General features: G+C 39.8%; 1 protein-coding gene across 1 annotated transcript in view; it reads left to right on the top strand.

Annotated features, from left to right (window-relative positions):
* The window catches only part of OTOG (otogelin), a 165,346-nt gene that overhangs the window by 98,022 nt on the left and 52,701 nt on the right, over nucleotides 1-14,623 (top strand). Inside the window, exon 33 of the mRNA XM_074954907.1 lies at nucleotides 2,172-2,450. Coding sequence (XP_074811008.1) covers nucleotides 2,172-2,450 — 279 coding nt within the window. The remainder of the gene's footprint in view (nucleotides 1-2,171; nucleotides 2,451-14,623) is intronic.

Here is a 14,623-nt window from a genome sequence, read left to right as displayed (position 1 = left end):
GACCTTTCCTCTGCAGCTATCAGCTGATTCTAATTTTAACAATGTCCACCAACCTCTGCACTCAGTGGGTTTTAATTGGATGATTCCAGCTTTATAAATAGATACTTTTAGTTTTCAAAACAACATTGTAACCCCCACATTCCTAATGTGCCCTATGGCAGGAGAGGGGGATGGGGAAGATTGGAAGGAGTGTTGTAATAGCAGATGCTCCAGCCCATTCCTTGCTCTGTCACCTCTCATTTCCTGTGTCCTGGCATAGAGAGAGCCATTTTGAAGCAGAGCCATGCCTTTCACAGGGATTCACATCCCCTGGGTGGCCTCTTCAAATCTTGTCCACCTTTGCACACCAGAATTTCACCAGTTCAGCTGCCAGGGAGGCCCTCCACTTCTTCAGAGGAATATGCAGGGTTTGCTCTTATGTTTTCAGTACTTTATGATGCTGATGAAATACTGCAGGTATTTGCACATCCAATTTCACTGCCACGGGAAAGTTTGTTATAATAAATATTTTAATGATCCTTAACGCCAGATGCACCAGAAATGTCTGATCCTGCTGATCAGGTCCCCAGAGAGCCTGTAAGGCGTAGACTCTGCACCTCCTGCTTGCCATAGAGCAATGTGCTTCTCTAGCTTTTTGTGTGGGACCATAGAATGGGGCATTATGGGCTGTCTGAGGGAATTGCAGGGCTCTAACTAGTGAGTCTGCTCTCAGTGTAGAACTGGCCCAAAATTATATGTAGGAGAGTACAGAGGGACAGGGCTCTTCTGCTCTTCGTCTGCAGCAGGAATCTCAGTTTTTCTGTACTAGTGCCCTGTATCCTGTCTTTGATTTGGGGAGAAAGGTTCTGTCTCCTTTTCCAGCCATGGACAGACCTCATCTACTCAGGCTTTACCCTGCCTACCAGGATTTGCAGACTCCATTATAACATTAAGAGGATGTCATTTAGTCATCCGGCCTTGGAGGAGTCTACAAAATCTGTATAACAATTTCTTTGCATCATCAGCCCAATTATATTGGAATTTCCTTCATGATTATCCACAGCAGCCATATAGATATGTAATTTGTAGTTTTATAAATTAGATAGTAAATTGTATCCCAGAAAAATGGGTAAATTTTGTTAGCTTTAGACCAGTGATAAAAGAAGACTGGGAGGTTTTGGTAATAAAGTAACTGTTGTATACAGAGCAGGTGATACAAATTGTATTGCAAATGTACCTGCTATAGCCAGTAATAGAAAAGAAACTCTCTTCCATGCTATTCAATGTTTCAAATAAATAAATGTTGTCATACTTGGAAGATAAGTGGTGCTCCAGAAATATGGTACAGAACATAATAAAACATCTGTTTAATGGAGATTATTTGTCCTCTGTGCCCTCTTTTAAAAGAAATATTATCCAGTCCTCAGGGGATAGTTGATTTTACAGTTGTTCTATGGTTATTTTAAACTGAATACCACAGTTTACAGAAAAATAAAATGAAGTAATACTGTGAGCAACAGGTGCTCATAATGGACTCAGTTCTTTCATTGAGCTGTACCTTACTCTGCACGTGGTCCCACGGAAGTCTGCTTGAAATCAGTGGGACTGTTTTAGTGGTCAAGTACTGGTCAGCATGTAGAAGGTCGTGACAATAGAGCCGTTACTAGTACAAGGGCAGGCACATTGCAGATCTGCTTTTAACATGATTTGTCCTGAGGATGGCTGGAGAGCCTACTGCTTGGAAACTGAAAACACGACCCTACAAGCTGAATGCAAAATGCATTTTAGTTACTTCATTTTAAATGAATAATTGAGCTTTTGAGCTATAACTTCCAAATGGGTAAGCATAACTTTGTAAAACTGGTGAGACTGTATTTTAATTTTGGATAAGAATAAGGCTAACAAAAGTAGTGAACTGAAGGTATATATTCACGGTGGGCTAGATTACTGCACCCTCGTGTTGACAAGTACCATACCATGCAGTATAGTCCCAGTGAAATCAATGGGGCTACCAAGTACTCAGTATGAGGAAAGCCAGCAACATGTATGCATATTTAATATTTTTTCTTCAAAGAACTGGGCCAAGTTCATCCTTACTGTGGACTCAAGTGGTATTGACTTTAGTGATGTTACACCAAAGATAAATCTGGCCCACTCTACTTAGTCCAGTGAATATGTTGTGTTTTTTTCAGATCCCAACTTGGTTTCATTTGAAACAGCTGACAGACCAAATTATTTTCTTCATTTGGCTTCCAATGATACCCTGCTTCTTTCCAAATGGGAAGACAGTGAAGAGTTCCGTAACCGATCAACCTTTGCCGTCCACAAGAACACATGGCTCCCAGGATACAGTTCCTTTGAGTCATTTTCAAAGCCAGGATTCTTCATCCATCTTTCAGCTTCTTCAGTTGATCTTTTGAAATACAAGCATTCAGAGAAATTCAGGCTGTCTACTCTTTTTAAACTTGTAGGTAGGTACTAAAATTAATATTTTATAAACTATAATTTACTACTTTAACCACATTTTGAAAGCGTGAGAGCTTTGTGCGCTGCATTCTGCCCTCATTTGCATGATCCAGCATTACTCTTTTGACTGGAATTACTCTAGATTTACATTGGTATAACTGAGAATTTGTGGTTTGATTCTTCTTACACACCATTGCAAATTAGGAATAACTCAGTTGAAATTAATGGAGTTACACTTATATAAAACCCGTGTAAGTAAGAGGGAAATCAGGGGTTGTTTGACATTATAAACAATCGGGAAACATAAACTGAAATTTAAGGGAGGATGTGGAATAGTAATGTAGCAGTGGGGAAGATTATTTCATTTATGTCCAACAGCTTGTAAAATACAGATTATTTTATAGCGTCACACTTGCTATGGAGAGAAGTGGAATAAAGAGAACCATTTGCAGAGTGGGGTATAATAAAACATATATAGACTAAAAATGTGAAAATAAAGCAGCTGAAGGAATGTGAACCAAGTTGTGGTAATGATTATAGTGAAGATGAATCTAGAAGGATGAAGTAAAGAGACACCATGTTGAGTTTCCCTGGAGAAAACATTTTTTTTCTTTTCCATTTCCTTTTAGGTTCAGGAATCTTCTTATTTAATTTTTTGCATAAAGATTCCTGAATAGATTTTTGCAGAAAGTTGTTTGGGCTGACATGACTCTAATGTCATAGTAGAGGTTGAAGTACAGCCTGGTTCATGAAACGTAAATCAATACAACCTGAATTGATAAAGAAGAGTAGAGTTGTTCAGAAATTTTTTCTGCAGAAAACTGTGAATTTTGTCAAAAAACAAAAACAATTTTTTTTGTGGGGGGGGGAGGTTATTGATTTTTCCATGAAAAATAAAAAATGGAGGAAAATATTTTATTTGTTGAAACCCCAATTTTCAATTGGAAAAAAGTTTCATTGGAAAATTTTTGATTGGGTCTAAAGGAAAGTCAGGGCTTTAACATGGAAGTGGTTAGTACCTTTTTCATGTATGTCAGTGAGGGGACTCTCTGAAGATAGATCTCCACAGCATTGCTCCTATTCCTGGGACAAAAAAAAGGCTTTTGTTCAAAGTGGGCAAGGAATAAGTGGGGAGGAGCAGAGGACTGGCTACACTTTGCTGAATTATTTCCTACAGACCCTGCCTATGCAGAAATTCAGTCAGGAGTTCATGTAACTTGGAACTGGATTAACTGTCTCTGGGTCCCCACAGTGGCTGCCATTAAGCAGGCACAAGAGGACCCAGTCAATAGAAGCTATGTTGCCAAGGTAGCGGAAGGTCAGTGGAGCCATGTGAAGGGTGGATGTTTGGCTGGTAAGCTCCTGTCTCTACAGATGTGAGTCTGGGAGGTGTTATTCCTCCTGTACACTTTAATGCTTCCCAAATCTCTCACTGTGCGGGGTGGGGGGGGTCCTTCCTAGTAAATTCCGTGAGGTGAAACTCTGTCCCTCCCCTCCCACAGGAAATTTATCTGGGAAGGGGGTGATCTGACCAATGGATTTTAACTTTAGATGAGAGAGCCTAGTTTAACGTCCTTCTATGAGTTTGGTGACTCTCTGAACTCAAGTGCACATTCCCCATGGGAGCAAACCACAACTGGCAGTAAGACTAAGAAATGGTAGAGAAAATGACATTATTAGCCCAATTCTGGTAGGGTCTTGTGCCTAGGCACAAAAATCCCATGGACACCAAATAATTTATTCCACACTGGTTTTGGCTCCCTGCAGAACTTACAGTGAGGCATTTCCACAGGCCATGCAGAAAAGGATCTCCAGAGGGACCTGTTGGGCTGGTCAACAGGTTTCTGTATGGGCACCTGTCTCAGCAATAGCACTCATGCGTGGAGTATTCACACTTGTAGGAGTAACTTGTGAAGGAACTGCTGCTGGCCAAGGCTCAAGTACACAACAATGCCACTTTAAAGAACAGACAGTATTTCATCAGCTTGTGTGCTAGATACTTCAGAAGAGGAAGAAGATAATCACTCGGCATTTGTCTCCGTTGATTTGTACTGCCATTTTGTAAATTATAGATGGGCCTCAAATGTAAAATTCAGATCCTGAATTCAACCTCCCCATCCCCCATTACCCAAAAGATTCAAGGGTGTTTGGATGCAGAGCTTTGGTTCAGGCCCATATCAAATGTACCTATAATGATTTTATTCCTGTGGAAAGGTAGGAGTAAAGAATGAAGCAGCACTTGTAATACAGAGGGGATTCCTCTGAAAAAGCGAGAGGATCCTTACAAAGAAATGAGTGATAGAGTAAAAGTTTTATTTCCCCCTCTGCCAAGATTTTCTCTGCAGGAGTTATTTATTATCACTTAAACTTTGAGCTGTAAATGTGGATAAAACCAAAGAAAAAAGTCATGCTGCAGACAAATATTTACAGCTTAATGGGCCTGATTTTCTGATAGATGCTGAGTACACTTAACTCCCACTGAAGTCATAGGGAGCTACAGATACTTAGGCTCCCTAAAAATCAGGCCAAATTGCTTTTTCACAGAGCTGTGCATTGAAGGGTAAATCCTGGCTCTGTTATGTGGCTGTAATCCCTTGCACGACCTAGCTGTATGCCAGGCCAACTGGTTCTGAGGCTGCTCAGCCTAGTGCACAAGGAATTGTGCAGGGTATCTGCTCCTTGGATTGCATGCAGCTGCTCAGGGGTATAGGGAGCTCATGCAGATGGACACAATGGTTGCCCCAAATAACAATACATAAATCCTGTAACCCCCATGGAACTGCTTCAGGAGAGTGAGAGAGAGAGAGAGAGAGAGAGAGAGAGAGAATGTGTCACTGAGAGAACAGTGTTTGGAGGTCTCTCCCTTTCTGCTGTCCTATGATTGCCATAGGGGATGGTGAATCTTCTGCCCAGTTGTTCCCATCCTTCAGTCCCTGATGACCATTCCATTTCAGAAGGGTCAGCCAAGCAGTGCTATGGACACTGGCTATGGATCACACAGCCCATTCATTATCACCAGCTATGACTGCCCTGAAGGAGAACCTGTCCCTCTAGCCCCTTCCCCACCCACTGGGATCTCAGAGAGGCTCTGCCTTTTGTGATGTCATCCCTCAGTTCTTCAGCTGCCATACGTGGCAATTGGGGCAGGGGAGGGGAGGGATAGAGACACAGATTTCTTATTTGGGGCCCATGCGTCTGTTTCTGTAGGTGATTCTTAGGCAGTTACAGATCCTGGTGAGACTATAAACTGTTTCCATCTCTATGCTGCATATATGTGTAGGGGTGGGATTTGATGCTGAATGCCTGGTACTGAAATATCAGGAACAGATTTTTGAGATTTTGAGGGTGCAAAATGTATATGAGAGAGTTTTTAAAGAGTGAGACAGGAAAAAGATGGATGAGAGAAGATGATGATGGGGATAGTACAGAGAGATTGGGAGGAGAACTGAGAGGGAAGGAGTGTTGGAGGAAGAGAGCCTGGAAACTCAGGAGGAAGAAGAGAACACAATATAGGAAAAAGAAGAGAATGAGAGAACAAAGATCACATATTGTAGAAAATTATAATGAGTGGAAAATAGAGTGAAAGACACAGGAAAAGATGGTAAAATACATAGGAGAAGAAAAGAAAAAACAGAGTAAAGGGAAAGACAAAAGAACAATGCAAGGTAAGCAAAGTATTTTTTTAAACAATGGTACTTAATATAAAAATAGGTGCAACATGACATAATAAATAATGAGAATTGTAATTTTTTTTAATGGGTGGAACAGAATTCAGTTAGATTCAGCCCTGGCTGGTTATGATGCTTGTCTCTTGATTCTGCCTTTTTTATGTGAAATATAATTCTGCTTCCTGTAGTTGCTACACTCCTCCCCACTGACCAACCCCCACTTCTTCTCCCTGTGGTTGGAGCTATCAGTGTCCTGGTTTTTATTTTGAAAATATGGTTCACTTTACACTAGTAACTTCTTTAATCAGACTTAATTTACAAACTGATTAGTCAAAGTCACAAAGTCCTTTCAGCCACACACCCTGAAAAAAGCTTCAGCAGGTACGAAATACAGTTGCCTGTCTTCTCAGCAATACAGGTTTCTGTGAGCACATCCACCTGGTGCTGTGCTCTCTGCACCAGCTCCCCACTGAACAGAATCCAGTTTCAGGTCTCTGCTCTGATATTCAAAGCTTTCCATGGAACTGGCCCTAGCTACCTGAGAGATCACCTCCTCCCCTGTGATCATGACCTCCAATTACATCTATATTGTAATGGAAGAATGGAAGTCTTGAATAGTAGCAACCATGAATACAGGAGACATGAGACCTTAGGTGCTGGATCTAGACTGGAAATTACTCCCACTAGAAGTGATAAAAAACAAACAAAAAACCCTATAAACTAATCTACCTATTTCTCCCATAGACTTGGAAGGGAAAGAAAGATCATTATTTTTGTTAACTGTTTTTAAATACTTGGAAGTTGCTATTACATACAGGGGACCTTCTAACAACTTACCGAGATATAAGAAGCTATATTGGCCTGCAAAATAAAATAAAGCAGTGTGTTCATGAAGTAACATTTAGTTCAGCATCAACTTACCTTGATCCAAATCAGTTACTTTGAATATGTTTAATCCAAAAATTCTTTATGGACCTCAGAGGCAATAACTGCTTCCTCAACATGATGGCTTACATGGTACTCTAAAGTCATTACAAAATGTACATTATTTTTTATATGGTAAGGATTTTTTATGCTATAATTTTAAATGGCTCAGTAACTTGTTCACTGCTGCTGTGAACATACGTTCACAGATATCCCTGCAGTGCAAATATGTGATATATCAGTCCTTCATGTTCTGTTTCTGAAATAGGTTTTGCAAGTAAAGGAGGAAAATGAAATATTGCAACAAATGAGGCATCCTTTGGCAAGGTAGTACAGTTACCATTATAAATGTCTAGTGTTAGGCACAGACAAATCTGAAACAGGCACTCACTTATATGACAGAAGAGACCAACTGTATGCCTTATGGAGCACCCTGTTATCAAAACATTGAATTAAAGTGTTAATGGTGGCATTGTGAATCTGCCCATGTTTTGCAGTGCATTATGATGACAGCCTAATGCAGCTGTTGACTGGCACACTCCAACTTCATGAAAAATGACAGATTTTGTCATTGCCAAATGCCTGTTGCCTCCTGACAAATGCCTTTAATCACTGAGCTGCTGAAGTTTTGAATGGCAGAGTATATGGAGCTAATGCTATCACCAGAACGTTTGTAAAACATCTCAAGCAAAGACCTCTTTTTTGGACATAACAAAAATGTTTCCTTGGTCTTTTATCTTTGAGGGGGGAATGGAGAAAGTTAAAAAGTGCTACAATTCTCAGTGGTCATGCATTAACGCAGAGTGGTATGTCTTTTCAAGTGTGAAGTCTTTGCCCTCCCGTCATTATGCCAAAAAATCCTATCTATGCTCATGGAAAACTGAAACAATTTACCTCAGCAAGTGGGATCAGATCAAATGATCAAGAGGCATTTCATTAATCACCACATCCGAAGGTTTGGGTTTCACAGTTTTATAAGCAGAGAAACATAGGGCTCGAATCTTTCTCCAGCGTACTTTCACAGGGCTCAGTCTGCTGATGTAGGGTAATTACATGGTCTAAAAATACAGCCGCATTTGTTTAAGTTAATGGAAAAGTTACACCGGTTCCAGAGTGCAGAGGCAAAGGCAGATTGAGTTTCCTGCTGACTATTCTAAATGCTTTGCATATTAGATCAGAAACTTTCCAACTGGGAACTGCTATTCCTGAGGAACCAGAGGGTAAATATTGGGAGGAGAATAATAGGCCCTCTAAATCCCTTGGCCAGAAAACTCTTCATGAGTCCTCTTCGTGTTCTATGACGCGCATTCAGAAGGAAGAATTTGTAATGACCCAATTGCCACAGCAGTAGACACATACATATTTGTCTGAAGTCTGCTGAAGTGTCACTCTTTCTAGTTTCATAGTAATAAATACTGTAGTATTGAAATGCATTAGATATAAATTAAACAGATGTGATGGAATACTGCAATAAATTTTTCACAAATGACCACATGAATTTTTAAATGAAGTTGCTTCAACCATGCTGGTGTTTGTCTGCTGCTCCTGTTCCTGCAAATGTTTGAGTGATCATGTTGTTCACTGAATTTTAATATTCTGTGCACATGTGTTCACAGGAAAACAAATTTTAAATTTGCATGTGCCAGAATTTGCCCTAGCAGTGGATGCATGCTCATCCAATTGAGTAAAAGAAAGAAATCTTTGAGATTTACCTCACAAATCACATCTAAGTGCACAGATCAAATGTCAAATAATAGCAATCAATCCATAGAATAATACATTTGAATCTTTTGAATAACAAATAAATGTGAGGAACTCACAATCTTTTCATAGATATATCTTTTGTTCTTAAAAAGACACTGCAATTTCTTACAAATAGCTTTTCATCTGAGTATCTTAACGCATTTTACTAATTTAGGTGTTTAACTATCTAACACTCCTGTGAGGAAAGCGGGAATATTCTCATTTTACTGATGAGGGAACTGAGGCACAGAGAATTTAAGTGACTTGTCTAAGCTCACAAGGAAATTCCAGAATAGAATTCAGAAGAACTGAGTGCTAGACTTTTGCCGAGTGCATAAGTCTTCACTTTGATAAGTTGCTATTTTTGCAAATAATAATTTGAATAACTACTCAGACATATGCATGGAATGTAGTCAATGAGGGTTGTGTGTATTCCTGTTTGAGACGAGAACTGGATCTTTCTTAGTTAATGTTAATGATTGTATCTTATACACCAAGAAAGGATGGTACAATTAAAATTAAATTGATTTTTAAGATATAGAATTACTTTTTTTGATAAAAGCATCTTTTATGTTTAGTCAGACTGTATGTACATTTTGATAATCAGTTTTCACTTCATTTTTCTTTGTCTGTTTCCCTCTGAGAGACAAGATGGGTGAAGTATTATCTTTTATTGGACCAACTTCTGTTGGTGAAAGAGGCAAGCTTTTGTGCTTACACAGAGCTCTTCTTCAGGTCTGGGAAACATACTCAGTGTCACACAACAATGGAAGATATCCCTCTGTATAGGGCATACTTTTAAATATCCTTTTTTTAGTTATAATGAGGTGCTCTTGAGTTTACACTGAGCTCTTCTGTTTTGTTTAAGTCCAAGTGATCATTATTCTGGGCCTGATGCTGAGGAACTACTGTGTACCTGCAAATCCCAAGTAAGCCAGTGAGAACTACAGGTTCTCAGCATCTATCAGTATTAAGCTGTCTTAACAGTGGCATCAGAACGGTCTGCAATTTATATCACAAATGGGCATTTGACCTCCTGTATTTGTATCAATAAGCAGGAAGAGATTAATCTGTTGTGATAGCAACGGTATATGCCTCAAAAATCACATCACCAGCTGTGAGGTAGCTAAGGCAATTATACCTGAGAGCTAGATAACTATGTTTCGGTTTTGATTATATTTTGACTGGGCAAGCAGTTCATTCTGCCAGTATTATTTGATTACATGCTTCAGTGCAGGAATTTAAAGCACATGAGCAGAGGTTGTTGGTGCTTGCATGTGAGTGGGTAGATTCATGCTCCTAAGCATGTATCTGAGGAGCTAGCCAATCTAAGTGGTGGAGCAGTGTTGAGCTGCTGTTATAAATTGATAGTCATGACTGGCACTGCCTGGATTCTGAGAAGAAAATGCAAATCAGTAGTAGCAAATTGTAACCTTTCACAATGGAAAATCTAAAGCAAAAGAAATAAGGAAAGAGTTTGAAAACCTGAAAACAAAGTGAAGGCATTATCTACACATATGAAAAGAGGGGCAGGGATGTGAAGCAGTGAGTCCTAGACTAATGAGAAAATAATCATTAAAACAATTAGGCATGTGCCTCCTGTGAGGTTTTCTGGCTGCTTCCCACTACTTCCAATATTCCTCCAGTCTTCCTGCCTGCCTGTTCAGTTTTCTCAGATGCTGCCTGATCCTCAGTACCCTTTCCTATGTACTTTTGCACTTTGTGGGCTTTTTGGATTTGGATTTTGCTTAGGCCAAGCCAGTGTTTAGCAAAGCAAGGAAATGCTGTATTTGCATGTGAGTGCATTTGCATCAGATATGGGCTTCCCTGAAAATAGAAACTGTGCATTAGATGAATACTTATAAAGTTGTACAGCGTAGTCACTTGCTGACCAATTCTGACTATATTTTACCTTCTTATGTGTGCAACAGAAAAATTGTAATAGAAGCAGACCAGGAGAGCAGGCATATAACTGGATTGCTGTAGGCAAGCTGATCCTTCCATGTATTGAGCACTCTCAACTCCCACTGCAGCACTTAAGTCCTAGAGCCCAGCTTACTTTTGTATCTGTGATTTGTATAATACATTTGGATGTGAAATCGCACATTTAGATCCAGGTTTGGTCTGACTTTCAGTCAGTCCTGTGTGCTGCCTCCCCTCCCTAATTATTGCAAAGCCCCCATGAGGTAGGTAAATTAATATTATTATCCCTGTTTCAAATGGGAAATAGAGGCTCAGAGACTGGGGTCAAATTTTCAAGAGAGGACACCTATTTTGAGTGTTTCAGTTTTTGGGGGCCCAGTACTGTACACCTAGGGCCTGATTTTAAGAAGTGCGGCGCACCCCAAATTCTGGTTGAAGCCAATGAGAATGTTGGTTCCACAGCACCTCTGAACATTAGTCTCTACTTGACTTAAACTGGATACTCAAGATTAGTGAACACTGAAAAATGTGGGTCTAAGTGACTCAAGAGAACATCAAAGTGCATCAGTGATAGGATTAGGACTCAGGAGAACCGGGATCCCAGCATCATTATTTATTCACTAGGTCAGAATATCAAAAAATGGTAGGATACTTATTATCAAAGAATTAATTTCAGAAGTCAGGAAGAAAGGAATTAATATGTTAAAGCCTAGGGCCTAGTATATAGAGGGCACAGTATTTCTCCAATATCCAAACTGCTGTGACAGGGCTAAATATGGTGTTTAATAAAATATCTTTATATATATTGCAAAGTATATGCCCTGATTCACATTAGAAATTTCTGTACTAACACGTTCATCAGCTGTGACTGATGTACTAAGGTGCTCAGCTCTTCCTCAGGTAGTAGAAACATGGGCTTGGTTGGCATGTAAACTGGAATGATTGTCATCCAGAGAATAACTCCTTATTCTGTTAAGGATATATCATTTCACTGGATAGAAAGCAAATTATGACAGACTTCATCAGAAGATATGTGGTTTCCTTCAAATGCCATGACAAATCCTTGATAGAGAAACATATAAAAACTCTGATGTAAAAAGCTTAACTCATTGTCAGTAAACTGAACGTCACTACTTTGTTGTGAATGAACTGCAATATCACCCCAAATACAATAAACTGCTGGATATTAGAGGAACACTGTAAGCACTGTAAACATGAAGCATGACATGGAAGTGGCTGGTTAGTGTCATATGGCAACATAAAGTGCTGGTACCGTGACACAGATGAAATACACAGTTTCAGTGGCACATATAAAGAAGTTACATTTTCTGTTATGGGGGAACAGTAACTATAAGTGACAATAAAAGTCTAAGTCCACTGTGGAATTTAATTTCTATAATTGATATAGGAGAGTGAGAAAAGTATCAGTACCAGGCTGCAGAAATGGGTGTATAAGTGACTTTATTGATTTTTTTCCTGGTGTTCTTTAATCCTTATCCATATTACTGTTCATAAGATGTAGAGAGCAGTGGCAAAGTGAAGAGAGGCAGAGTGGTTGAGTGAAGACGGTACTGGATTAGGAGTCAGGAGACCTGAGTTCTGCTGTGTGACCTCAGGCAAGTCACTTCACCTCTCTGTGCCTCTGTTTCCCCTCCCAAGTTTGGTCTATTTAGACTGGAAACTCTTTGGGGCGGGGACTGTCTTTTACTGTGTTTGTAAGGTGCCTAGAATAATGGATACTTAATCTGATTTGGGGCCTCTACACATTCCTAATAATAATAATAATAATAATAAATTATTAATTAATAAAAGTAGAAATGTAATTGGCCTTATGTGACTTACAACTGAGAAACACTTAACACAGTTCCATGCCGGCTCAAGCACACCATGGATTACTGCTGTGGTAACATACAGGGTGTGGATATAGTAGGTGGGCTCATTGTCTGTGTGCTTTAATCTTGTGAGGTGCTGCTGAGCATCTCATAGAATGCGCTGATCTCCTGTTGCAGTCGGTGGTAACTTAAGGTGCTCTATGCCACACTGGATGGAAGGACTCCACCAGTTGCTTAAGTCTGCTCCAGGTTCTGGCCATCAGTTTGTAGACACAGGAGTAAGATAGTGCCTAAATGTCAAAAACTGTATAATGCAATGCAGTGATCAAAAACCCAGAGAAAATGAGCATGATGTGCCTGGCAAGAAAACATGAAGCTTCTCAAGTTGCAACATGAGCTGCTCAGGGATAAAACCTGGTAGAGAATTTATTGCGCTCATTTGGAAATGGTGCTAATTAAGGCCGTCAAGCGATTAAAAAAATATTCACGATTAATCATGCTGCTTAACAATAATAGAATACTATTTATATAAATATTTTTGGATGTTTTCCATATTTTCAAATATATTGATTTCAATTGCAACACAGAATACAAAGTGTGCAGTGCTCACTTTATATTTATTTTTTATTATAAATATTTGCACTGTAAAAATAAAAGAAATAGTATTTTTCAATTCACTTAATACAAGTACTGTAGTGCAATCTCTTTATCATGAAAGCTGGATTTACAAAGGTAGAGTTATGTACAAAAAATAACATTCAAAAATAAAACAATGTAAAACTTTAGAGCCTACAAGTTCACTCAGTCCTACTTCTTGTTCAGCCAATTGCTCAGACAAACAAGTTTGTTTACATTTGCTGGAGATAATGCAGCCTACTTCTTGTTTACAATATCACCTAAAAATGAGAACAGCCATTTGCATGGCGCTGTTTTAGCCGGCGTTGCAAGATATTTGTACCAGATGTGCTAAAGATTCATACGTACCTTCATGCTTCAATCACCATTCCAGAGGATATGCATCCATGCTGATGATGGGTTCTGCTCGATAACAATCCAAAGCAATGCAGACCGACGCATGCTCATTTTCATTAATTGATCGGTGGGTAGTGATCGATCTATCAGGGATCGATTTATCGCATCTAGTGTAGACTCAATAAATTGATCCCCGATCGCTCTGCCATCGACTCCGGAACTCCACCTGGGAAAGAGACAAAAGCGGAGTTGACGGGGGAGCAGTGGCCATCAATCCTGCGCCGCGAGGATGCAAAGTAAGTGATTCTAAGTCGATCTAAGATACGTCAACTTCAGCTACGCTATTCTCGTAGCTGAAGTTGCGTATCTTAGCTCGATTTCCTGCCCCCCCCACCCCCACTGTAGACCAGGCCTAAGAGTCTAAAATCAGCCTGAAGGTAGAGATGTTAGTCCCAGATGACTTGGGCTGGGGAAATAAACTGTATGGTTTCATTATACTAGATCCAAAGCTTGGAACTTTATGTTGTTAAAAGGGGGCACGTAGTCTGATTAGAAAGGATTCTACTGGAATATGGTGCTGTGTGCTGGTCACCTGCTTTGGCTGTGTGGACCTGCCTTATTGTATCTTCCCCACCCCATGATTCTGTTGATTATCTGTAAACTTGCCTCCTCTGGAGTCTTTCATGAGAGCCCAACATTCAATCTTACTCTTACAGTGTATTTTAAAAGGAATCCAGTATTTTGATGGTAGGTTCCACAGTGGTTGAATTGAAGGGTGAGATGTATGATATTAGTGTATGTTTGCACAGTTTTCTCAACTAAATGCTTAACTTAAAGCTAGTAGGGAGAAAAGCATGTGTGTTACCTTTCCCCCGACTTGTCTCTTTAGTGTTATAAAGTGTTCTAGTGAGTGATTTGAGAATAAAGTATGGCAAAATGTGGGTAAATAAATGCTCATAGTCATCTAGAGCAGGGGTTTTCAACCTTTTTCTTTGTGAGGCTCCCCCAACATGCTATAAAAACTCCACGGCCCACTTGTGCCACAACAACTGTGTTTCTGTGTATAAAAACCTGGGCCAGTGTTAGGGGGTAACAAGCGGGGCTGTTGCCCTGGGC

Source organism: Natator depressus, chromosome 6 (assembly GCF_965152275.1).
Source record: "Natator depressus isolate rNatDep1 chromosome 6, rNatDep2.hap1, whole genome shotgun sequence".
In the NCBI taxonomy this organism is placed as follows: Eukaryota; Metazoa; Chordata; order Testudines; family Cheloniidae; genus Natator; species Natator depressus.
This window is presented reverse-complemented; position numbering and strand designations above follow the sequence as displayed.